Raw genomic sequence first — 24215 nt, forward strand, 5'->3', positions numbered from 1 at the left:
ACAAAAACAAAGCATGGTAGGTTATTGGAACGTTTAATTTATGACAAAACAACACGTTCGATTCACTGTATTTCGACCCAGTGGCCTTCTAAGTGGAGAGACAGACTAACGTCTTGCCAGCGAGTGTCTTTAAGAACGTTGAGATAAGTTTATTGTCTGCAAGTGTTTGTCTGTCTCTCCACTTAAAATGCCACTGGGTCGAAGTACAGTGAAAGTAACGTTTTGTTTGGTCATAAATTAAACGGTCCAAACCATTCTTGCTTTTTTATTCTGAATTTTGGAACGAAGTTAGCAGTCTATCTGGTTTTGGATTTTTATTTTTATTTTTATTTTTGGCTCACGTAAGTGTAGCCTATGCGATCGTAACTTTGTCTGTCTGTGCGTGCGTGCGTGCGTCTGTGCGTGTGTATGTCTGTGGTAGAAACTCTAACATTTGAAGACGTCACATTACATTGACGTCACATTATGACGTAAGAGGGTTAGACGTCACGCGAAGGAAGTACTGACAGTCTCGGTCATTATTATTTTGAGCGCGCCGAGACTAGTTGGCAGTCGTGTCCTTGTAAGTAGGCTACATGCAGACAGACAGATCTAGATCTAGTGTCTCGCTTTCTTGCACAGTTTCACCTATGCTCTTTCTGTGTGTGTGTGTGTGTGTGTGTGTGTGTGTGTGTGTGTGTGTGTGTGTGTGTGTGTGTGTGTGTGTGTGTGTGTGTGTGTGTGTGTGTGTGTGTGTGTGTGTGTGACGGAGTGATTGAGTTTGTGTTACTGTTTGTCGATTTCTTACGTGAGCCTTGATGGCTTCGCCTCTTGTTATTTTCTTTCTCTCTTCTTGGTTTTGAAACGTTAGCTGATTCAAATTGTCGCATATGGCTGACAGACTGCGAAATGTCCAGCCTGGCTGGTTTTGTGACGATTGGGAAAAAGAATGATTTTGCTGAATTATTTTTGCAAGTGTGAGTTGCAAAGATAATTCAGCAACACATTCCCACTGAGCACAGACACCAGCCAGGCTGTTGATTTTGTGTATATGTCAAAGTGGAAGGATGCTCCCATGTAAATGCCTGCGAAAGATCTATGGTGACTTAAAATACTAGTCTAAAATAGGGACACTATACGTTGAAACAAAAGAAATGAACGTTGACGATGTAAGTAAACGATGTGCTAAGTAACAACACTAATAATGAGAACGATAACAAAGTAACAGGGACACGACAGAAAGTGGAGGGTTAAACACTCATTTTTGTTTTATACCTACTAAAAAAAAAAAGACGCCTATTTCAAGCAGGTATGTTGAAGAAATCACTATTTAAGGAGAAACTAAACTCTGTCCGCCAGTCTGTCTGTAATTCTGTCTCTGTCTCTCTGTCTCCTTCTATCTCAGTCAGACTCTCTCTACACACACTACCACACACATATCCACGAACGCACGCACGACGTACGCACGCACGCACGCACGCACACACGCACTCGCGCACACACACACACACACACACACACACACACACACACACACACACACACACACACATATATATATATGTGTGTGTTAGTGTGTGTAGAGAGAGACTGAGAAATATATATGTGTGATTTTTGACTTGTTTGGTGTATATGCGTTTAGTAAGAAACTTGTAAATCATTTTGTTTGATCAGAACGGTTGTTCGGTACCATTAGTAACCATATTTACAGAACCATACCGAATTCCGCCTTACGTTCTTTTTCAGCTTCATCATTCTATCACCCTGAAGAAGCCTCCTGTGGGGGCGAAAATTTGGATCATCATTAATAAACATATTCCATATTCATCACAAAAACTTTTGAGGAGATTGTTTTTAAATATTTGCCTATAACAAAATCAAGAAAAACAAAAGCCAAACAAAGAATTTCAAGTGGCAGCCCAAATGTTCGACCTGTTGCCAGGCCTTCCTCATACATACACACACACACACACACACACACACACACACACACACACACACATCTATACACAGTGACCTTACCTGAATTCCAAATCAGTCCTCTCCTCAAGTCCAAGCTGAACACTCGTGCGAATTTTTCAGTCCTCGAATTTCTCTCAACTCCTTTACGAAAAATACACCAAACTGCAACACGGCCACACACAATCCCTCTGTCTCATGGAAATGACTTCAGCTAATACCGAAAACACGAAATCGGCCCCAGCTAATAATGTACCAACAAAGCCAAATCTAGCTTATTGGAAGTTATTCAAACTCACGCGAATACACAATATAATAAACATGCCGTAGACTTGTACTTAGCAGCGCGCGTGTTGTCTTATAGGATGAACTTGATAGCAGTTGCAGCGGCAGATGCGTGGTCGTTTTTTGTGCGCGCCTCGACAGCTGTTTCTATGCCACGGGGTTGGTGGTGTTATTTATTCATGGATACGCCCTGGTAGATTGTGCTTGTACGGTAGTGGTCACAAAAGTAGCTAAGATGAAGGTACAGCTGGAGAAGTAGAAGAAGTGAAATGAACAGAGAAAGGGGAGGAGAAGGTATACCAACAGGCGTTTCTGTGCCACGTTTTTACATTTAGTCAAGTTTTGACTCAGTAAATGTTTTAACGTAGAGGGGGAATCGAGACGAGGGTCGTGGTGTATCCACGGTGTGTATGTGTGTCTGTGTTTGTGTGTGTGTGTAGAGCGATTCAGAGTAAACTACTGGACCGATCTTTATGAAAGTTTACATGAGAGTTCCTGGGTATGATATCCCCAGACGTTTTTTTCATTTTTTTGATAAATGTCTTTGATGACGTCATATCCGGCTTTTCGTGAAAGTTGAGGCGGCACTGTCACGCTCTCATTTTTCAACCAAATTGGTTGAAATTTTGGTCAAGTAATCTTCGACGAAGCCCGGACTTTGGTATTGCATTTCAGCTTGGAGGCTTAAAATTTAATTTATGAGTTTGCTCATTAAAGGCACAGTGCAGCTCACAGCCTTCGTTTTGCGTTTTTGTTGCAGCTGAGTGCATTTACAGTTCAAAAATCCTCCTATGGTAGTAAAACAAACCCAAAACTACCCAACGACGACATCTGTGAAGCTCGACAGTTTCTTGTTCACGCGAGTGCATAAATTAACCTAGTTATTACGTGGTGTTTGGTCGGAGTTCGATTCAACTGAGTGATTACGGCCTCCATTTTGTTTTACACAAATTCATGATGACGTCTGACATATGTTGCTAGTGACTGTCTTTTTGTGCATGATGTGGTTATCTACCTGATCTAAATTTAGATCCAAAAATAGGTCAAGACCAGCCGGGTCCGAGTACGAAATTAATTCGTAAAAAAATCGCAGTTCTTGACTCTTTGGGTGCAAGTCAATGAAACTTGGTAGTTCTTCTAACGGATAGCTGCCTGAGGTATGACTAAAAGCCCCAGGGGCTCCGTGCACCTGGATTTGACAAGTTCAGTACCTTTAAAGTTGTCATTAAAATCGATTTTTCGCAAACAGATTTAAAATTGATTGCATCGTATTCTTCATCACATTCTGAATCTAAAAATATAATACATAATTATGTCATGTTTACTCTTAAAATGTGATCAAAATTAACGAAAATAGAATAATTAGTCTTACGATTAAAATGTAACAAATCGATCCAAAAATGATGTCATCTTATTCGTGATCATTTCCTGATTCCAAAAACATATATTAGATATGATAGGTTGTATTCAAAACAAGCTCAGAAAGTTAACAAGAATACAGAAAAGCCGCCGCGCTTTCCTGCTTAGCACAATACGCTACCGCGCTTATCTGGCGTGTCAATATCACTACGTTTTGCACGTGGAAGGTGAGCGATTTCCTTCACGCGGGGATTGACGAAGCTGTACTGTCTTGGTGAAAAAATACAGTGCGTTCAGTTTCATCCCGTGACTGAGTTCGACAGCTTGACTAAATGTAGTAATTTCGCCTTACGCGACTTGTTTTAATTTGTGGATGGATGGATGGATGGATGGATTGATTGATTGTTTGATTGTTTGAATGATCGATTGATCGATTGATCGATTGATTGAGTGATTGATTTATGGTGAAGATGGCTATGATGATGATGACGGACATACGGACGGAGAGACAGATAGATAGATATATAGATAGACAGACAGACAGACAGATAGAGATGAGGGGGGTTGGGTATTTAATAACAAGTCGCGTAAGGCGAAAATGCAACATTTAGTCAAGTAGATGTCGAACTCACAGAATTAAACTGAACGCAATGCAACGCAGCAAGACCGTATACTCGTAGCATCGTCAGTCCACCGCTCATGGCAAAGGCAGTGAAATTGACAAGAAGAGCGGGGTAGTAGTTGCGCTGAGAAGGATAGCACGCTTTTCTGTACCTCTCTTCGTTTTAACTTTCTGAGCGTGTTTTCAATCCAAACATATCATATCGATATGTTTTTGGAATCAGGAACCAACAAGGAATAAGATGAACGTGTTTTTAAATTGATTTCGAAAATTTAATTTTGATCATAATTTTTATATATTTAATTTTCAGAGCTTGTTCTTAATCCACATATAACACATTTATATGTTTTTGGAATCAGAAAATGATGGAGAATAAGCTGCATGTAAATCTGGATCGTTTTATAAAAAAATTATTTTTTTTACAATTTTCAGATTTTTAATGACCAAAGTCATTAATTAATTTTTAAGCCACCAAGCTAAAATGCAATACCGAAGTCCGGGCTTTGTCGGAGATTACTTGACCTAAATTTCAACCAATTTGGTTGAAAAATGAGAGCGTGACAGTCCCGCCTCAACTTTCACGAAAAGCCGGATATGACGTCATTAAAGACATTTATCAAAAAAATGAAAAATACGTCTGAGTATATCATACCCAGGAACTCTCATGTCAAATTTCATAAAGATCGGTCCAGTAGTTTAGTCTGAATCGCTCTACACACACACACAGACAGAGACACACACACACACACACACACACACACACACACACACACACACACACACACACATACACCACTACCCTCGTCTCGATTCCCCCCTCTATGTTAAAACATTTAGTCAAAACTTGACTAAATGTAAAAAGAAAGCAGCAGGAGAAGACAGACAGACATGCAGACAGCTGGACGGTTTCAAAAACACACAGACAGACAAACAGACAGTCTGACAGACAGAAGGACGTTTAAAACACAGACAGACAAGCAGACAGTCTGACAGACAGAAGGACGTTTAAAACACAGACAGACAGACAAGCAGACAGTCTGACAGACAGAAGGACGTTTAAAACACAGACAGACAAGCAGGCAGTCTGACAGACAGAAGGACGTTTAAAACACAGACAGACAAACAGACAGTCTGACAGACAGAAGGACGTTTAAAACACAGACAGACAAACAGACAGTCTGACAGACAGAAGGACGTTTAAAACACAGACAGACAAACAGACAGTCTGACAGACAGAAGGACGTTTAAAACACAGACAGACAAGCAGGCAGTCTGACAGACAGAAGGACGTTTAAAACACAGACAGATAAGCAGGCAGTCTGACAGACAGAAGGACGTTTAAAACACAGACAGAAGGACGTTTAAAACACATACAGACAAACAGACAGTCTGACAGACAGAAGGACGTTTAAAACACAGACAGACAAGCAGGCAGTCTGACAGACAGAAGGACGTTTAAAACACAGACAGACAAGTACACAGTCTGACACTGAGACAGACCCATGCATGGTGCTATAAATTAATCAAAGACGCTGATCCCAAGTCAAGGGGTTTCATTGCAGGCTGTCACGGGCTACTGCTTGGAGCAAGGCTGTGCTAAGCGGATCATATGAGGCTGTTCTTACTGTCGCCGCCATCCTCCATCGATTAACCCCCTCCCTCTCCCTCTCTCTCTCCTTTCTCTCTCTCTCTCTCTCTCTCTCTCTCTCTCTCTCCTTTCTCTCTCTCTCTCTCTCTCTGTCTCTGTCTCCCTGTCTCTGTCTGTCTGTCCTATTCATCTGCTTCGAGGAACTGATGTGTAGCCATTAGAAATAAAATAAATAAAATATGACGAACGGAATCGGGACTCTGGATACAGGAAAGCTGATGTAAATTACAACTCGCCGATTTAAATTCATTTAATTAATTAGTAGAGTTGCGACGCATTTTCAGTCGAGCAAATCACTATAGGGGTATCTAAATTACACCACAGCGAATGTCCCTTGAACTTTTTAAGGTCCAAATCATGAGAAAACTTTCCCAAAAGGGCTCCCTAAATGTAAGACCTTTAACTCGCATGCGTTTCCATAGTAATCAGTCGCCTCCAGCCACCTCATACCACACACAAACACCCAGATACACACACAGACACAGACACAGACAGACAGACACACACACACCCACAGACAGACACACACACAAACAGACAGACACACACACAAACAGACAGACACACACACAAACAGACAGACACACACACAAACAGACACACACACACACAGAAAGCAAGAGGGGTTGAAGGAAAGGCAGAAATCACAAAAGAAAACAAGTCAATCACATTTCAAAATATCTGTTTTATTGTCATCATAAATACTATTTTGAGCACTGTTATATTTACAATATATCATACACCAATGCACAAACACAACAAAATCATTTTGACAAACACTTACGTACAAGTACACACATGTTCAGAGTCAAGGAATTTGCAAAATAGCACATGAAACATAGTGGTACAAGTGTACCAGGCATTTATTACACAGAACACACACAATAAAACAAAATATGTATTGATATCTGGAAGAGAAATAATCCTGAACTTTGCTTATGGTACTTTTTCATTAAACTTGAAAATCACAAAGACAAAGAAAGCAGCCTGATTTTATTTACGTGAAAGTTCAGTGCATCTTGAAACGCAGGATAAGAGACTGTTTCTGAATTTTCTTAAACAAAGAAAGAAGGAAAGAAAAAAATAAAGAAAACTTAAGCAAATAAAGAAATAAATCAAACACAATGATCACACATGCCTGACAACGTAACTACACATTGTAAAACTCACACTCCCTATCCCAGAATATATACAAGTACAGCAATTACTATTGATGAATGTTTGTTATCAGCTACATTATCAATGACAAAAGAACATAAGATATATTAAGATCATTCTTTTACATGTATTACTGGCCACATGCAAGTAGAAGTAAAATAATACTTGACGTTTTGCACGGAAAAAAAAGTAACTTTTTAATTCTTGGGCAACGCTGAAATTGTCATATCAGTTAACTCATATAAGACTCATGGTATGGGAACCTGAGCTCCCTATTTCTACTTAAATTACTTAGAGTGAGCAACGCTGTGTTTATACCTACTTTTCACTGCTGATTTGGTAGACAAAAAACAAACAAAAAATACAGGTGGGGCTTTCAAATTCATAGAAAATTATAAATGTTGGTAAAAATCCGGCTTATAAATTTTGGTAAAAATCCCCTTTGATACCTGAATTAATATTTTTGGCGGGCTAAAAACAAAGATACCACTGTACTAATCTGATCTGAAAAGCTAGCGCTGAAATCATATATATCACACTGTGTTTCTTACGAAAATAATGTTATACATTGTACATAATTGTGACCCACGGTCACTTGCATTGTTACGGTCAGGTGACTAGGTCATGTGACTGTGCACACAGTCAGACAAACTGGTATGTATGTACATGCCAATTTACGCCAACGTACGCATGCGGTGATATGTACAAGCACTCACACTAACCCATCCCCTCCTGTGGTTATACGATGAAAATGGGACATTCCGCTGCGATATATACAAGCCTGTTTCGCTTGCTCTCATAGTCATACACAGTTGGTTAAATTCATGCACGCTGCGATATTCACATATTTAAATATACACAGTGCATACATTTCCATGCATTTGACACGAAACTGTGATAGTTATACACAATGACCTGAAAGTTCATGTACACTGCCATGTTCATGTGTTAACAAATTAACATTGCAGGTATTTCTGTACATTCCACACAAATTGCGATGTTTATAGACAGTGAGTAGTGTTCAATCGCACTGCAATGTTCATGAGTTTTAAAAATATGAGTGCATGCAGACATTTCCACAAAGTTTCACACAAAACTGTAATGCATAATATAATAGGAGTACAGTGTATATCATATGTTAAATTCATCCATGGTGCCATGTTACCATGTTTAAAAACATACACTGATGACATTTCTGTAAATTTCACCCAAAAATGTAACACATATACACAAAGAGTTAAATTCATACCTACTGCCATGTTTAAAAAAATAAGTGGCTCAGACATTTCACACACACATATATATGGGTTTAAGATCATATGCATTTTGAAGACATGAATCAGCCAACAATTCATGGTCAAGCATGACTGTTAAGCAGAAGCTTGCAAGATCAGTTTTACAAAAAACACATTAACACTTCAAAGACAATGAGTTACTCAAGACTTGGGGGCGGGGATGTAGCTCAGTCGGTGGCGCGCTGGATTTGTATCCAGTTGGCCGCTGTCAGCGTGACTTCGTCCCCACGTTCGGCGAGAGATTTATTTCTCAGAGTCAACTTTGTGTGCAGACTCTCCTCGGTGTCCGAACACCCCCCGTGTGTACACGCAAGCACAAGACCAAGTGCGCACGAAAAAGATCCTGAAATCCATGTTGGGTCGGTTATAGAAACACGAAAATACCCAGCATGCTTCCTCCGATAGCGGCGTATGGCTGCCTAAATGGCGGGGAAAAAACGGTCATACACGTAAAAGCCGTGGGAGTTTCAGCCCATGAACGAACAAACAAACAAACAAACAAACAAACTCAAGACTTGTATACTCTTCAAAACAATTAAGGACCAGTCAAGAAAATATAGACAATCTTTACAAATTTGCTAAAAAAATCGCGGGTCCAATAGTTTAACAGAAACATGTTTAATGAACTGTGAGTGTGAGAGTTGCTCTAGAAACATGATTGGCAGACAGTTTTAATGTGCCATGCTAAAGGCATCGACAGATTCTGTTTTGGGAATAAAGGATAAGGTTAACATTTCATATCAGAGGTTACCCTCATGGAAATTCGTGCCGCTTTCTCAATGGGGAAAGTGAGCTGCCATGCAGTACAGTGCTACCCTTTTTTTTTCTTTTCCTGCTTGCAGGGATTCATGTTTCCAAGCCCTGAGACTTTCGCTGTGAACTTGGGTTCTTTATAGTGCGCAGTAAAAAAAAGGGTTAGTTGTCAAAATCCTATGATATTGGTGTTACACGCGCCAGGGGAAATTCCTGTGAGGCAAGTTGTACAAGAGGGTCCTGTCCGGGTTTTTTTAATATTTAAAAAAAAAAAATTTTATTTGGTGTTTAACGTCGTTTTCAACCGTTCAAGGTTATATCGCGACGGGTCCTGTCCGTGAACGATGCTCACCAGTTTGTGTCTAAAAGCTGACACACTGACCGAATAATGCACTGTACAACATGTTGCTTACACCACGAAAACGGATACATTTTCTTGACTGATACGTAATTTATTTTTTAAGAAATACATATTGAAAAAATTCAAGCTTTGCAGGAGCACACAACGTTCATACACACTGCGACAACTACAGTACCACATTTGAGCGTACACAGTACACACATTCAAACGGACAGTTGCACTAAATTCACACACACACACACACAAAACACCAGTAAGTACACACACACACACACACACACACTAAACACCTGTAAGTACACACACACACATACACAAAACACCTGTAAGAACACACACACAATGAGTAGCCCACAGATGTTGCATGCAGACAACCTTGAACACATCAAAACTCTACTGCCTGGCTGCTCACTGTACAGCTTGGATTGGATAGGATAAGATTTACAGTCCAGTGAGGTTACCCTCATGGAAATTCGGGCTGCTTTCTCCCCGGGGAAAGCGAGCTGCCATACATACGGCGCTACCCATATTTTTTTTTTTTCCTGCATGCGTGTATTCATGTTTCCTGAGACTTAATGCCGTGTGAGATGGAATTTTTTTAACTTTATTCCAAGTCCCACGGGTATTTGATGGACATTTTTATCTATGCCTATACAATTTTGCCAGGAAAGACCCTTTTGTCAATCGTGGGATCTTTAACGTGCACACCCCAATGTAGTGTACACGAAGGGACCTCGGTTTTTCGTCTCATCCGAAAGACTAGCACTTGAACCCACCACCTAGGTTAGGAAAGGGGGGAGAAAATTGCGGCCTGACCCAGGCCTGAACACGCAACCTTTCGCTTCCGAGCGCAAGTGCGTTACCACTCGGCCACCCAGTCTTGGATACTTTTTGCTCAATTGTAACCACATGTGGCAGAGAAATAATCAGGGGAAATAAGAAACAAAGGGAAGTAAGCGGTCTAACTCTAAACAGTACCTGCTAGGTATGGGTAACCAATGTTCTGGTCTTAAGTTTTCTTCTCTAACTGATTATAGAGGAAGATGGCATGGTTACGTTCAGCACTTCAAACACTTTCACAGCCAGTCTTGTAACCTACTGTTTAGAAAGGCACTTTCTTTTTTTAAATAAAAGCAAATTCTAACTCAAAGGAAAAGCTTTGTTTTCTTTTTCTTTTTTTTACTATGGCAAAATATGGCTTGCAGATACAGCTGTATATGTATTGAAAGTTACGAGTAGAAAGTAAGAAATGTCTTCTTGCTTGAAGTTTACTGTATACACAGTGACTGTAGATGTATCGCATCTGTTGCGTAATATGCCAACAATATGCATTTGCTTAACATTCAGGCAGCTCAGTAACGCTCTCTTAATTAATGCCTATGTATTTAAAGCATAAGTGGGTGCAAAAATACTGCTTAAATATTCTGTGACCTTGAAACAATATATCACACTTGAAAAAATGAAATAATGTGATTGCACTTGTAACTGTAGCATTACCATCTGACTGGGTTTTGTTCCTGCCTGTCTCTGATTACAAGATTGCATACGTTACAAATTTCACAAGCTGGATACACTGTACATGCAGACACACTGATGCTTACACAAACATCAACTCGTTTACAGCCATGTATGAATGCACACACATACACACGCGCGCACACACACGAAGGATAATGAGAACATCAGATCAGAAGTGTCAAATTACAAATTACACCAAAACCAAAACTACAAGCAAAATAAAACACAAAACATTCAAACAGTAGTCATCCGACATGACGGTTATGAAGACAACATTCACTAAAACAACATGATCACTCACTGCATTCCACATGCACAACAAATGTGTCAGTGATTTTGTTGTTGTTGCGGAGTAGACCCAACAGAATTTAATTAACACTGATAAAAATTAATATTAACAATAACAGCCACATATTGCAGCAATTTAACGTTGGTTGCCAGTTAGTCAACACACCTATTCCTCATCATCATAGCAAAATAAAAATACAGTAATTTCATTCCAAATGCCTCATACAGTTACAGTCATACTTGCCAATACCAATACAGCAATATCCCACCAACAAAATGTTAACACTTCTCTTTGCATACAAACATTTTTCCATGAAGAAAACACAATGCTTTCACTGTCGTCAAAGAAAATTCACCTGAAAATCTTTTATGAGCACACCCATGTCTGGAGCCTGGATCCATTAATTTTCACCATCTAAAATTTTTTGTAAAATATGCAGTGAGAGAGTCCCGTAAAGTAGATCCTTTTTGCACCATTTCCAATACACTGTTCGCACAATAATGAGCACTTATATCTTTGATAAAAACACAAGCCGTGAGATTGTTTGTTTGTTTGTTTGCTTAACGCCCAGCCGACCATGAAGGGCCATATCAGGGCGGTGCTGCTTTGACATATAACGTGCGCCACACACAAGACAGAAGTCGCAGCACAGGACAAGCCGTGAGATAGAGAAACATGAAATCATACTTTCACTGACTGGCGCAGTGGCGTGGTGGCAAGACGTCGGCCTCCTAATCGGGAGGTCGTGAGTTCGAATCCCGGTCGCTGCCGCCTGGTGGGTTGAGTGGAGATTTTTCCGATCGCCCAGGTCAACTTATGTGCAGACCTGCTAGTGACTTAACCCCCTTCGGGTGTACACGCAAGCACAAGACCAAGTGCGCACGGAAAAGATCCTGTAATCCATGTCAGAGTTCGGTGGGTTATAAAAACACGAAAATACAAAAGCATGCCTCCCCCGAAATCGGCGTATGCTGCCTGAATGGCGGGGTAAAACTGTCATACACGTAAAAATCCACTCATGCTAAAAACATGAGTGAACGTGGGAGTCTAAGCCCATGAATGAAGAAGAATGCTTCACCGTGAAATTGCTGTTTTACACGCAGAACAAAACTCACCTGCATGGAATACGCAATGCAAGCAGTAAAACTCTGGAATATGTACAGTAACCAATTACCAATCTCACAGTATAGTATTTGTGAAAACACTTCCTCACAGCATATCATTTTACCCTTACCTTGCCAAGGAGACGTTATTGGACTGTGAGTAACCACCGAAATGGCTATCATAACCACGTGAGGCAGTGTGTTAACGACAAATCCTAAGAAACAAAGGGAAGTAAGTACTCTAATAATGGACAATAACAGTAAGTGAAAACTATGCAGTCAGTCTGGAGACAATCAGAAGCATTGAAATGAACAAACTATGGTAACGATGAAATGAACAAACAAGGGTCAAGATGAAATGATGAAATAATGATGAGAATGAAAGTGTTTAGTTCATGTCAATGCTTCTTATTGTATCAGGTGCTAAGAGCCTGGTTCCACATATCTCTCATTTACTGTTGATGTTTTCATTTCCAGAGCTTTCTTCCCTTTCTTTCTTACATCTCATCGACTTAAACAATACATGAGCATTCACAAGAAATCGTTAGTGAGACACTGGAAGCCACCGCTGAGTTTGCTCTAAGTCTGTCACACCACTCGTGAGGTTTATGCTGATGTACTAAGCTTTCACTTCAGAGTGTTTTGACAATGTACACACATTTCGTCTCTGTGTATTTATTAGATGCTAATTGTGAGATGTTGGAAGTCGTAGAGTTAGCTCTCTTTCATATGACACAACGATTTTGCCGACAACATTTCAGTTACACTCCTGGGTGTTTTGCACTGCAGTGTTTGACCATGTACAGACATTCTGTTGTGCCGGAGTGTTTGCAAGATGCGGTTGGTGAGATAGAGTTTGCTCTCTCTCACACTACACACAACCTTTGCGCTGACGTACTTAAACTCCAGGGTGCTTTCCATTACAGCGTGTTTTCACAAGCGTTTACAAGATGCCGGTTGTGAGATACTCAAAGCCATCGTAAAGTTGGCTCTCTGGCGCCGTCATCGAGGGAACATTTCTTTCAAACTTGACATCTTGCTTTGCATTTAAGAGTGTTTCGATAACGTACAGAAATTCTGTTGCGCCCAAGTGTTTACAAGATGCCGTTGGTGAGATACTGGAAGCCATCATAGAGCTTGCTCTCTGGCCCCATCTTGGAGGGAGAATTTCTCTCCAACTTCACATCATGCTGGTGTTGGTACTTAAGCCTTGCATTTCACAGTGCTTTGACAATGTACAGACATTCTGTTGTGCCTGAGTGTTTACAAGATGCCATTGGTGAGATACTGGAAAGCCATTGTAGAGCTTGCTCTCTGGCCCCGTCTTCGAGAGAGAATTTCTCTCCAACTTGGCATCATGCTGGTGCTGGTACTCAAGCTCCAGCGTGCCTTGCATTTCACAGTGCTTTGACAATGTACAGAAACTCTTTCGTGCCCGAGTGTTTACAAGATGCCGTTGGTGAAGTACTGGAAGCCGTCGTAGAGCTTGGTGGTCAGGGAGTGGAGGCTGGACTCCACCAGGTTGTCCACCAACAGCTGGAGCTGTTCCTCCGTCAGGTTCATGTGGAAGCGATCCTTCAACCCGCGCACTGTGCTCACCCCTTTGCTGAAGCACGGCAGTTGGGACCCTGCACAAACAACATCCAGATTGGTTAGTATCAAAAACAAATAAATAACTCTCACTTAAAGGCACTGAGAACTATGTCAGGATTTGCGCCATATAAATAACTCTCACTTTGTAAGGCGCTTATAACTAGGTTAGGATTTGCGCCATATAAATAACTCTCACTTAGTAAGGCACTTAGAGCTCTATGTTAGGATTTCAGCCATATAAATAACTCACTTTGTAAGGCACTTAGAGCTTCTATGTTAGGATTTCAGCCATATAAATAACTCACTTTGTAAGGCACTTAGAGCTTCTATGTTAGGATTTCAGCCATATAAATAACTCTCACTTTGTAAGGCGCTTAGAACTATGTTAGGATTTGTGCCATATAAATAACTCTCACTTTGTAAGGCACTTAGAGCTTCTATGTTAGGATTTCAGCCATATAAATAACTCTCACTTTGTAAGGCGCTTAGAACTATGTTAGAATTTGTGCCATATAAATAACTCTCACTTTGTAAGGCGCTTAGAACTATGTTAGGATTTGTGCCATATAAATAACTCTCACTTTGTAAGGCGCTTAGAACTATGTTAGGATTTGTGCCATATAAATACCCTTATTATTATCATTACTTTCTCTTGTTGCACATGTCGTATTCACTTACAGCGCTTACTTCCCATTGGTTCACAGAACATACATTTCAAACTAAAATCTTGAAGCCTTTGCAAATGTTTACACTCCAGCCTGTTTTGACAATGTGTTTACAAGATGCCGTTGGTGAGATACTGGAAGCTGTTGTAGAGTGTGCTGTTTGGCCCTGTCTTGGGGGGAGAATTTCTTTCCAAATTCACTCCTTAGAAAATGAAGACGATCTGCTAGGTCCCATATGCAAGCGACGCCCTTTCCCGTTCAAAGACTTTTTCAGTTCAGTTTTTTTCTCAGATAATAAGGAAAAAATGTACGTGTGTACTCCTGAGATACATCTGCCTGTCTGAAACCTGATATTATACATCTGCCTGTCTGAAACCTGATATTAATCAAGAACAAAGTCAACTTCTCAAAGTTTCACTCCAAGGAGCTTTGGCACTGAATTTTCGGTAAAAAGTCTTTGCGAAGTCAACTTGGGGCTCAATTAAAGCAGGCCTTAATAACTGACCAAGCTGTGACCAAGACACTTACACAGACACCAACCACCACAAGCACTAAATAAGACATCAGGAAAACCAGTACACATGCAAAGATCAAATGACATTTTCAATCTGGAATTCGCCCAAAGTCCAATAAGTGGAGGGTGAACAAGAAAGATGAACGGACACCCACCGGTCTGCATGATCTCGACGAGGGGCATGATCTTGTCACTGTGTTTGCGTGAGGCCACAAAGCCCTGCAGCATGAGGATCTTGAAGTACTCAAACATGTCGCTGCCCTGGCCCCCCATCACCTGCAATGATACAAACTTTGTTAGGCTGTCAGTGCCTTCTGTTTTACACATTACATCAACAAGAAAAGCAAATGCTCATACAACTCACCATTCGTTATGTAATACAGTGGAATCCATTTTCAGACACCAACCCCCCCCCCCAAAAAAAAATGAAGACTCCCTACTTTTTAAGATTCTCATCTTCTCCCATTTCATATTTATAACTTCTGAAAATTTAACCCCATTCTAAGACTTCCTCCTTTTGGGAAAACTTTCCTCAGAGTTTTGGAAGTCTAAAATGGGGGGTTCTATGAAAAAGGGAGAGAAACGTCTTGTACTCTCCCCCCGCCCTTCCCACCTCAAGGACAGAGACGAACAGGCAGAGAGACGAATAAAGTGATGGACAGACAGAATCACAGTCCTGGGGTCACCACACTCAAGAAACAAGCAGTGTGACATTGCGTTACGTTAGAAGGATAATGCTAGCATCTGTTTCACAGTTCATTGAACACAAATCACTGCAGTAAAAATCTGAAGCAAGACTGCAGGTTTCATCAATCCCGTTAAGCTTCAGGAAATGTGCTATGCTACGATACCAAACCACTTTTATTTTTATTCTGAGAGACTGTGGAGATGAGATATCAGTACATACTCGTAGCTTAGCCTCATGAATGGCAGGACAGAGTGTGCAGAAAAAGTCACGAGTCTTACCTCCACAAATTCAGACGTGAGTTTGAAGGGGGAGTTCTCAAAGCCCAGGTTCTTGCCCGGGGAGGTGGAGAGGATGAAGCCAAAGTCGATGTGGATGATGTGACCCTCCGCGTCAAGCAGGATGTTGCCGTTGTGTCTAAAAACATTAATCAGAGTCATCACAATCATTTTTTATCTGCTACAGCGGAAGCTCCTTTCAAACGTCAGAAACAGCTATTGGAGATGTCACTACACATGCGTGTTTGGTTGATAATTTTGACACTGGGGGTGCTGCGTTGTACAAAACAAAGGATCTGTCTTCTTAGTGTCTGTTATAAGTTTGAAATGTAAAATCGTACAAGCAGAAGCCATTTGGGATGTGAAACATGCATACTGTTACATCAGCAACATGCCCGCTTCATGGCTGTGCCTTTCATGTATTTAGTACAAAAACTAAACCAGCAGGCAATGCACAATGCTTTTGCACAATGGTGAATGCTTTTTCCAATCTCCCAGGTCAACTTATGTGCAGACCTGCCAGTGCCTTCGTGTGCAGAAGCAAGCACAAGACCAGGTACGCACGAAAGAGATCCTGTAATCAACGTCAGAGTTCCGTGGGTTATAGAAACCCTGTACCATCCAGCATGCATCCCCCCGGAATCCAAGTATGACTGCCTAAGTGGCGGGGGGATGGGGGTGGGTATGTAGAGGCACACTCGTGCCTACTAGTGTACATGGGAGACGCAGACCACAAACGCAGAAGAAGAAGAAGAACAACAATACATAATATTTCTAGAGCGCATGTATCCAGGGTTAATCCCTGCTCAAAGCGCTGTACTATTATTTTGGAAAAAACACATACACAAAGCATAACATTGTTTTCAGTGAACCCATACATATCAATTGAAAAACACGTTGCACGATGATAGAGTATCACACACACACACACATGAAGAAGAAGAAGAAGAAGAACTAGAACTTGAAAACTTTATTACGAAAGGATAATAGCATTAGGTCCATATGGTCCTTTCTTACAGCTGGTCCCTACTACAATACACACATGAAATGGAAGTACCGTATTTTCCGGGTTACAAGGCGCTACAACGCATAAGGCGCACCCCCTTCTTTTTAAAAAAAATTGTAATCCAGTCTCCCATTGGGCGCAGGGGGCCGATAGGGCGCACCAAAATTGAAAAAGTATACGGTAACAAACGGTCGAAGAATGAAAATAAGCCGCACATCAAAGGAAGAATACAGAGTGGAAATATGTGTGCTCTGTGTGTGCGGCAAGATCAAAGGCAGGTCCATTGTGATAGCTGGGTTGCCTTGTTTATAGACACTGACCTTCTTCCCAGGGGTCAATGACCCAGTTTTAGCTATGAGAGGTGGTTCCCCTGTCATATCTGAGAGAGGAAACACTTCCTGCACCGGGGTCACTGACCGAGTTTAACCTATGGGGCGGTCTCTTTGATGTCTTAAGAGGAAACTTGGCCAGGGTAGTACCTAGTAGCTGGAACATGCATTATCACAAGTTGTTTGACTGGTACTCAGGCGGTCTCTTTGATTTTTTTCGTATTTCATACACGGATTAGGAGCTTCGTTATACAAGGCGCAGGGGTCAAACTCGAGGAAAAAAGTCGCGCCTTATGACCCGGAAAATACGGTACAAAAATTAAGAATAAAAAAATAAAATATAAAAAATAAGAAGAAGAAGAAGAAAGACCTGTGAATGGTCAAGATTCTCACCTGTCCTTGACCTGCATGAGGTAGCAGACCAGACAATATCCAGCGCAGCTCTGCACAAAGTTCTTCTGAGCCGTCAAAAACTCTTCGCTGTTAGAGGGGCCAAACTCGTGCACAAAGTAGTCCATCAGCGACAGCTTGCTCTGCTTCTTGATCTGGTGTAAGGATACGGCGTTGAGCACTGGTTCAATCATGCCGCTGTCGTTAGTGGTCACCACGATTTTGTAGGGTCGGATCCACAGAGGAACATGCTCTATAGCCCATATTGTCTGCAATCATCGTTACAATAATATGAATCATCGTCAGAATAAAATGAGTGACAAAATTATATATCTAATTTTAAAAAAGTTGGAATAGAAAAAAAAGAAAGGCATGTTACTGGAACTTTTATATTCACAGATAAATATTTTGGAGTTAAAATATTTTGGAGGGGCTAAACACATGTACAAAGTAGTCCTCACTGACAGCTTGCTGTGCTGCTTAATCAAGAAAAAGAAGAAAAAACGTAACATTTTGTTTTGTTTGTTCGTTCATGGGCTGAAACTCCCACGGCTTTTACGTGTATGACCGTTTTTACCCCGCCATTTAGGCAGCCATACGCCGCTTTCGGAGGAAGCATGCTGGGTATTTTCTATAACCCACCGAACTCTGACATGGATTACAGGATCTTTTTCGTGCGCACTTGGTCTTGTGCTTGCGTGTACACACGGGGGTGTTCGGACACCGAGGAGAGTCTGCACACAAAGTTGACTCTGAGAAATAAATCTCTCGCCGAACGTGGGGACGAACTCACGCTGACAGCGGCCAACTGGATACAAATCCAGCGCGCTACCGACTGAGCTACATCCCCGCCCTACATTTTGTTTTGATATACATGTAACTTCAACGTTCCAATAACATACCTTTCTTGTTTTTTTATTCTGAATTTTGGAACGTTGGCAGTCTCTTTGTTTTTGGACTTAAAAAAAGTTGGATTACGGAACAAAATGACACATTCGAGAGAAACTTTGACTTATCATGGACTAACAAGATACAAAGCATACAAACAATAATGACGTTGATTTTTTTATCTGTGAATTCTAACAGAAAGTTTTGTCCTTCTGGAAAGTAGGAAGTAAAGGAGGGGGTTGCAATGGAGGTGACCTCAAACTTTCACTGAATGTACCCATCACAGTTAAAGAGGTCTCATTCCCTAACTCTCACTTGTATGCACACAAGCGCGCAGTCACACACACACACACACACACAGACAGACACACAAACAGACACACACAATCACACACACACACACACACACACACACACACACACACACACACACGCAATCACACTCACACTCACACTCACACACACACACACAATCACACTCACACACACATACAAAGACACACACACACACACACACACACACAATCACACTCACACACACACACACACACACACACACACACACACACACACACACACACACACAGACACACACACACACACACACACACACACACACACACACACAATCACACTCACACACACACACACAAACAGACAGACAGACACACCCCCTCACACACACACACACACACACACATGCACACAACGGAGTAGGCTAAAAAAATCACCCAGAAGACCTCAACTCTCTTAGTCTTACAAAGAGAGTCACTTAGTCTTACAAAGAGAGTCATCAAAATCACTAGAGATAAAAAAACCAACACACCTGACCAGACAAGAACTCCCGGACCCCCAGACAGACATACCTGCAGCTGCTTGAGGACCTGGTACACCATGAGCTCCTGGCGCAGATCGTCCCCACACTTGACGATCACAGACAGCAGCGCCCAGTTGGGCAGGTGACCGTACGGCGACGTCTCGCGTATCCTCTCCACTTTGTCCCCCCACGGTTCCTTCAGCGCCGCAGCCGATGGGTCTTCTGGGTCCCTCTGGTCAGCAGATAACAAGGGAAAGATGATTCATAAACAAAGGGAAGTAAGCGCACTAAATGCATACGACATGGGTAATAGAGTTAGCAAGAGTTATACGGAACCAATCTCCTGGCACCTGAGAGAATAACAAGCACTGAAATGAACAAGCGACTTTCATCCTTTCATCAAAATTTTGAGGGAGAGATGTTTTATAAAACGTAAGGACGTGAGAAACAGTGGAACCCCTTTTTTAAGACCCTCCCAATATGACCTCCTCCCTTAAGGTTAAGACCTTATTCTGTCACATTATTTGTTGATAACCCTGTAACTTGACCTCCACTTAAGACTCTCCTTTTCAAGACCTCATTTTCTGATTTTTGGAGGTCTTAAAAGGGGGGTTCTGTTGAGAAAATGCGAATCCTTGTTTGGCAACTACATTTTGAACCTGCCCTTGCGACCACGTCAGAAAAACAAACCACCACCTACCCACAACGATCACTCTGAAGTATCCAAGACAAGATTTTTCTTCTTCTATAATTTCACCTTTCCATAGCGACCACCTGCCTTCAGCCATCACTTTTTCTCGGTCCCCGGGGTGTTCGTTATCGACAGGCTTGACTGTACTTCTCAATTCGTGAACTCACCTCAAACTTTTTCTTGGGAGCGGAGATATTTTCTGAGAGTCGGCGCCGGATGTCCCCGGCGGCAATGTAGACTGGATCCTTGCTGTCGGCGCTGGTGGAGCTCTCCGTGGAAATCTGTGAGATGGTGTCGCTCGACCGACATCTCAGGGCCAGCTGCAAGCAAAAATGTACGCATAAGACTCAAGTGCTACATACTAGGACTAAGACAGTACTTGTGGTGTCCGCTGGGAACCTGAGACATTACAGGAGCTACGATCTGTGCGGAGTTACTTGTACTTTTAAAACAAAGAGCCTTGTATCATTTCATTTGGTTCCTTTGTGCACCGAGAAGAGGCAGAAGAACACCCTCTCTGGCTATTTCTTAACATCTGATTTAACGTGGCTCTGCATAAAAGCGCACTTTTTGACCCTATTTTGGTGTCCTTTTGGTCTTTGGTCACAAAAATTTCACATAATAAAAAGAACAATTCTTTTTTTATATTTAGTCAAGTTTTGACTAAATATTTTAACATCGAGGGGGAATCGAAACGAGGGTCGTGGTGTATGTGCGTGTGTGTGTGTGTGTGTGTGTGTGTGTGTGTGTGTGTGTGTGTAGAGCGATTCAGACTAAACCACTGGACCGATCTTTATGAAATTTGACATGAGAGTTCCTGGGTATGAAATCCCCGAACGTTTTTTTCATTTTTTTGATAAATGTCTTTGATGACGTCATATCCGGCTTTTCGTGAAAGTTGAGGCGGCACTGTCACGCCCTCATTTTTCAACCAAATTGGTTCAAATTTTGGTCAAGTAGTCTTTGACGAAGCCCGGGGTTCGGTATTGCATTTCAGCTTGGTGGCTTAAAAATTAATTAATGACTTTGGTCATTAAAAATCGGAAAATTGTAAAAAAAAATAAAAATTTATAAAACGATCCAAATTTACGTTTATCTTATTCTCCATCATTTGCTGATTCCAAAAACATATAAATATGTTATATTCGGATTAAAAACAAGCTCTGAAAATTAAATATATAAAAATTATTATCAAAATTAAATTGTCCAAATCAATTTAAAAACACTTTCATCTTATTCCTTGTCGGTTCCTGATTCCAAAAACATATAGATATGATATGTTTGGATTAAAAACACGCTCAGAAAGTTAAAACAAAGAGAGGTACAGAAAAGCGTGCTATCCTTCTTAGCGCAACTACTACCCCGCTCTTCTTGTCAATTTCACTGCCTTTGTCATGAGCGGTGGCCTGACGATGCTACGAGTAAAATGGCATTGCATTCAGTTTCATTCTGTGAGTTCGACAGCTACTTGACTAAATATTGTATTTTCGCCTTACGCGACTTGTTATTTATTTCATGCTCAAGGAGTTTTGCTAAACAATTTCAAACAATGTGATGAGAGAGAATCACATCCTCTGACAACAGCATAAACCAAAATGTTATGTAAATGACATCTCCTCTCAATGTTTGAAGAAAAAGGAAACCAATAACTCAAACTTAAAAATAAATGACAAACTAATAAAGCTACAAACAAATAAAAATAAAAATAATAAAAATAAAACTAGGTCAACAAAGATAGAAAATGAATGTAAATAAACCAGGAGACACCAGAATTATGAAAAAAAGAAAATCTGCAAAAGAATCACATTATTTGGTTTCACACGACGGGCGCTGTGGCGGGGTGGTAAGACGTCGGCCTCTTAATCGAAAGGTCGAGGGTTCGAATCCCGGTCGCGGCCGCCTGGTGGGTTAAGTGTGGAGATTTTTCCGATCTCCCAGGTCAACTTATGTGCAGACCTGCTAGTGGCTTATTCCCCTTCGTGTGCACACGCAAGCACAAGACCAAGTGCGCACGAAAAAGATCCTGTAATCCATGTCAGAGTTCGGTGGGTTATAGAAACACGAAAATATCCAGCATGCTTCCTCCGAAAGCGGCGTATGGCTGCCTTAATGGCGGGGTAAAAACGGTCATACACGTAAAATTCCACTCGTGCAAAAAACACGAGTGTACGTGGGAGTTTCAGCCCACGAACGCAGAAGAAGAAGAAGAAGGTTTCACACTCTCACGTTGTTTGTTTGTTTGTTTGCCTAACGCCCAGCCAACCACGAAGGGCCATATCAGGGCTGTGCTGCTTTGGTCATGACATATAACGTGCGCCACACACAAGACATCATGTCTCACCCAGTCACATTATTCTGAAGGAATTTTCAAGTTCTAAAGTTGAAGGAAAATTCACAACATTAATAAATAAACCTGAGAAGAGATGAGATTAAAACATGTTTCAAAAACACTGCAAGAGACAAAGCAAATATATTTGTTTCTGTTTTTAATTTTGTGATTAGCAGAACCACAGCCACAAACGAGTTAAAATCAGAAGTGCAGATTACTGCAGAAAGTATAGAATGTTGGAAAAAACCTGTCAGGGTTATGTATGCACTGTGGAAGTATCCCTTGAAGGTGGGGCAAGAATGTAAACACTACATTTTGCCAATGCCCGCTTGAAAAAGAGCTCCCATAACTGTCCGCCCCTGCATCCTGTATGCACTCGAAGCCAAAAGAAATGTACTAGGAATTCGTGGAGGGGGGCCCACGATGCACTAAACCTGAAAAGAGTGGGTCTAAGGACACACTACATATCCGTTGTCCATACCGTTTTCAAAAATGTTCTACCAAGCAACTGTACCGATGCAAATTTACAGAGTTAACCTAACCGATATGGGTTTTTTGTGTGTGAAAAGCTCAGATAACTTCCAAAAGTTGGCATTACATTGATGTGAGCGTGACAGGGGGCATGAGTCGGTGAGAAATGTACCTTCTGAAAGCAAAAATATGAATTTCATGGTCTTTGGACCTTCCAAAGTTCCACTGACCCTTGCAGTGGAAAATCACTTTAAAAACCTCCAAAATTCTGATAAATCAGTTCTGAAAAAGGAGGGATTCCTAAAATGGAGGTAAATCTACAGAGTTGGGGGTCTCAGGAGCATCTGTGGGGGGGGGGGGGCTGTTGATATGATGCCCTTTTCTTTCAAAATCATGCTATCAATGTTCTCACATTCTCTACTCATCTTTAAGGACTACAACTCTTGCATGGTGAATTAAAACCTCTGACAGAGTTATTTCTGGAAAATTCAGAGTATTTGCAGAGAATGAAGAACAAAGTGAAGTGAAGAATAATGTTTGCAAAACAACCATCAAACGGTGCCCTGTGCATCAAAAACTTACTGAGCCCCTTTCAGTAACCACCATAGTCTCTGAGGCTTCCTACACACAAAGGCAAGACAACACTGCACTATGCATTCTATAGTACAGGCACAAAAACACACACAACAAAACTGAACAGAAAAACAAAACAAAAAATTAAAAATAATATTTAATTTTGTTTAATGTGTAATCTTCTGTAGATCTGCTGTATTCTTTGACTTGAAACACAACTCGAACCCCCCCCCCCCCCCCCCACTCACACACACTCACGCACAAAAGAACAAACAACAACTAAAAAGCAATGACATAACATCTGAAAAGAAGGGGTTCTGCACTCTCCGTGGAGGACTAGTCTAATTTGCCTTTTCTGCAAAAGTTGCCAGTCTAATAAAGATACTTTTGCATAAGACTCAGGCATGAGAACTGTAAAATAAATAATAAAAAGCTGAAAGCACGACTGAATGAACCGTACTGCAGTGCGTAAAATCAGTATTTGAGTCTATAGATATGTGCAGGATCTACAGAACTACAGTGGCTCTTCGCAAGCAAACAATATTTGCAAATGTACAGAAATCAGCATAAACTGCAACAGTGACTGGGCTGGCCATACTTCTCAAGTGCTATTTCTATTAAAGGTTGAATCCTTGCCTTTCACAGGCCATTTTGTGA

At 41.2% G+C, this 24215-nt stretch overlaps 2 protein-coding genes across 5 annotated transcripts in view; both read right to left on the reverse strand.

Moving 5' to 3' along the window:
• The window catches only part of LOC138979857 (tetraspanin-18B-like), a 33792-nt gene extending 31463 nt beyond the window's left edge, over positions 1–2329 (reverse strand). Inside the window, exon 1 of the mRNA XM_070352609.1 lies at positions 2002–2329. The gene's annotated coding sequence lies outside the window, so the exon portion shown is untranslated. The remainder of the gene's footprint in view (positions 1–2001) is intronic.
• A 4188-nt stretch (positions 2330–6517) lies between these two features.
• LOC138979858 (phosphatidylinositol 4-kinase beta-like) overlaps positions 6518–24215 on the reverse strand; it is a 65257-nt gene continuing 47559 nt past the window's right edge. For 3 of the 4 annotated variants that reach the window (XM_070352613.1, XM_070352611.1, XM_070352612.1), the window contains 6 exons: positions 20353–20505; positions 19544–19726; positions 17793–18058; positions 16068–16203; positions 15257–15377; positions 6518–13957 (listed from right to left, as the gene is read on the reverse strand). In XM_070352613.1, the coding sequence (XP_070208714.1) occupies positions 13773–13957; positions 15257–15377; positions 16068–16203; positions 17793–18058; positions 19544–19726; positions 20353–20505 (1044 nt within the window). In that variant the 3' untranslated portion in view covers positions 6518–13772. The remainder of the gene's footprint in view (positions 13958–15256; positions 15378–16067; positions 16204–17792; positions 18059–19543; positions 19727–20352; positions 20506–24215) is intronic. The other variant, XR_011460159.1, reaches the window with a different exon arrangement.

The sequence above is a fragment of the Littorina saxatilis genome, linkage group LG11 (genome assembly GCF_037325665.1).
Source record: "Littorina saxatilis isolate snail1 linkage group LG11, US_GU_Lsax_2.0, whole genome shotgun sequence".
NCBI lineage: Eukaryota > Metazoa > Mollusca > Gastropoda > Littorinimorpha > Littorinidae > Littorina > Littorina saxatilis.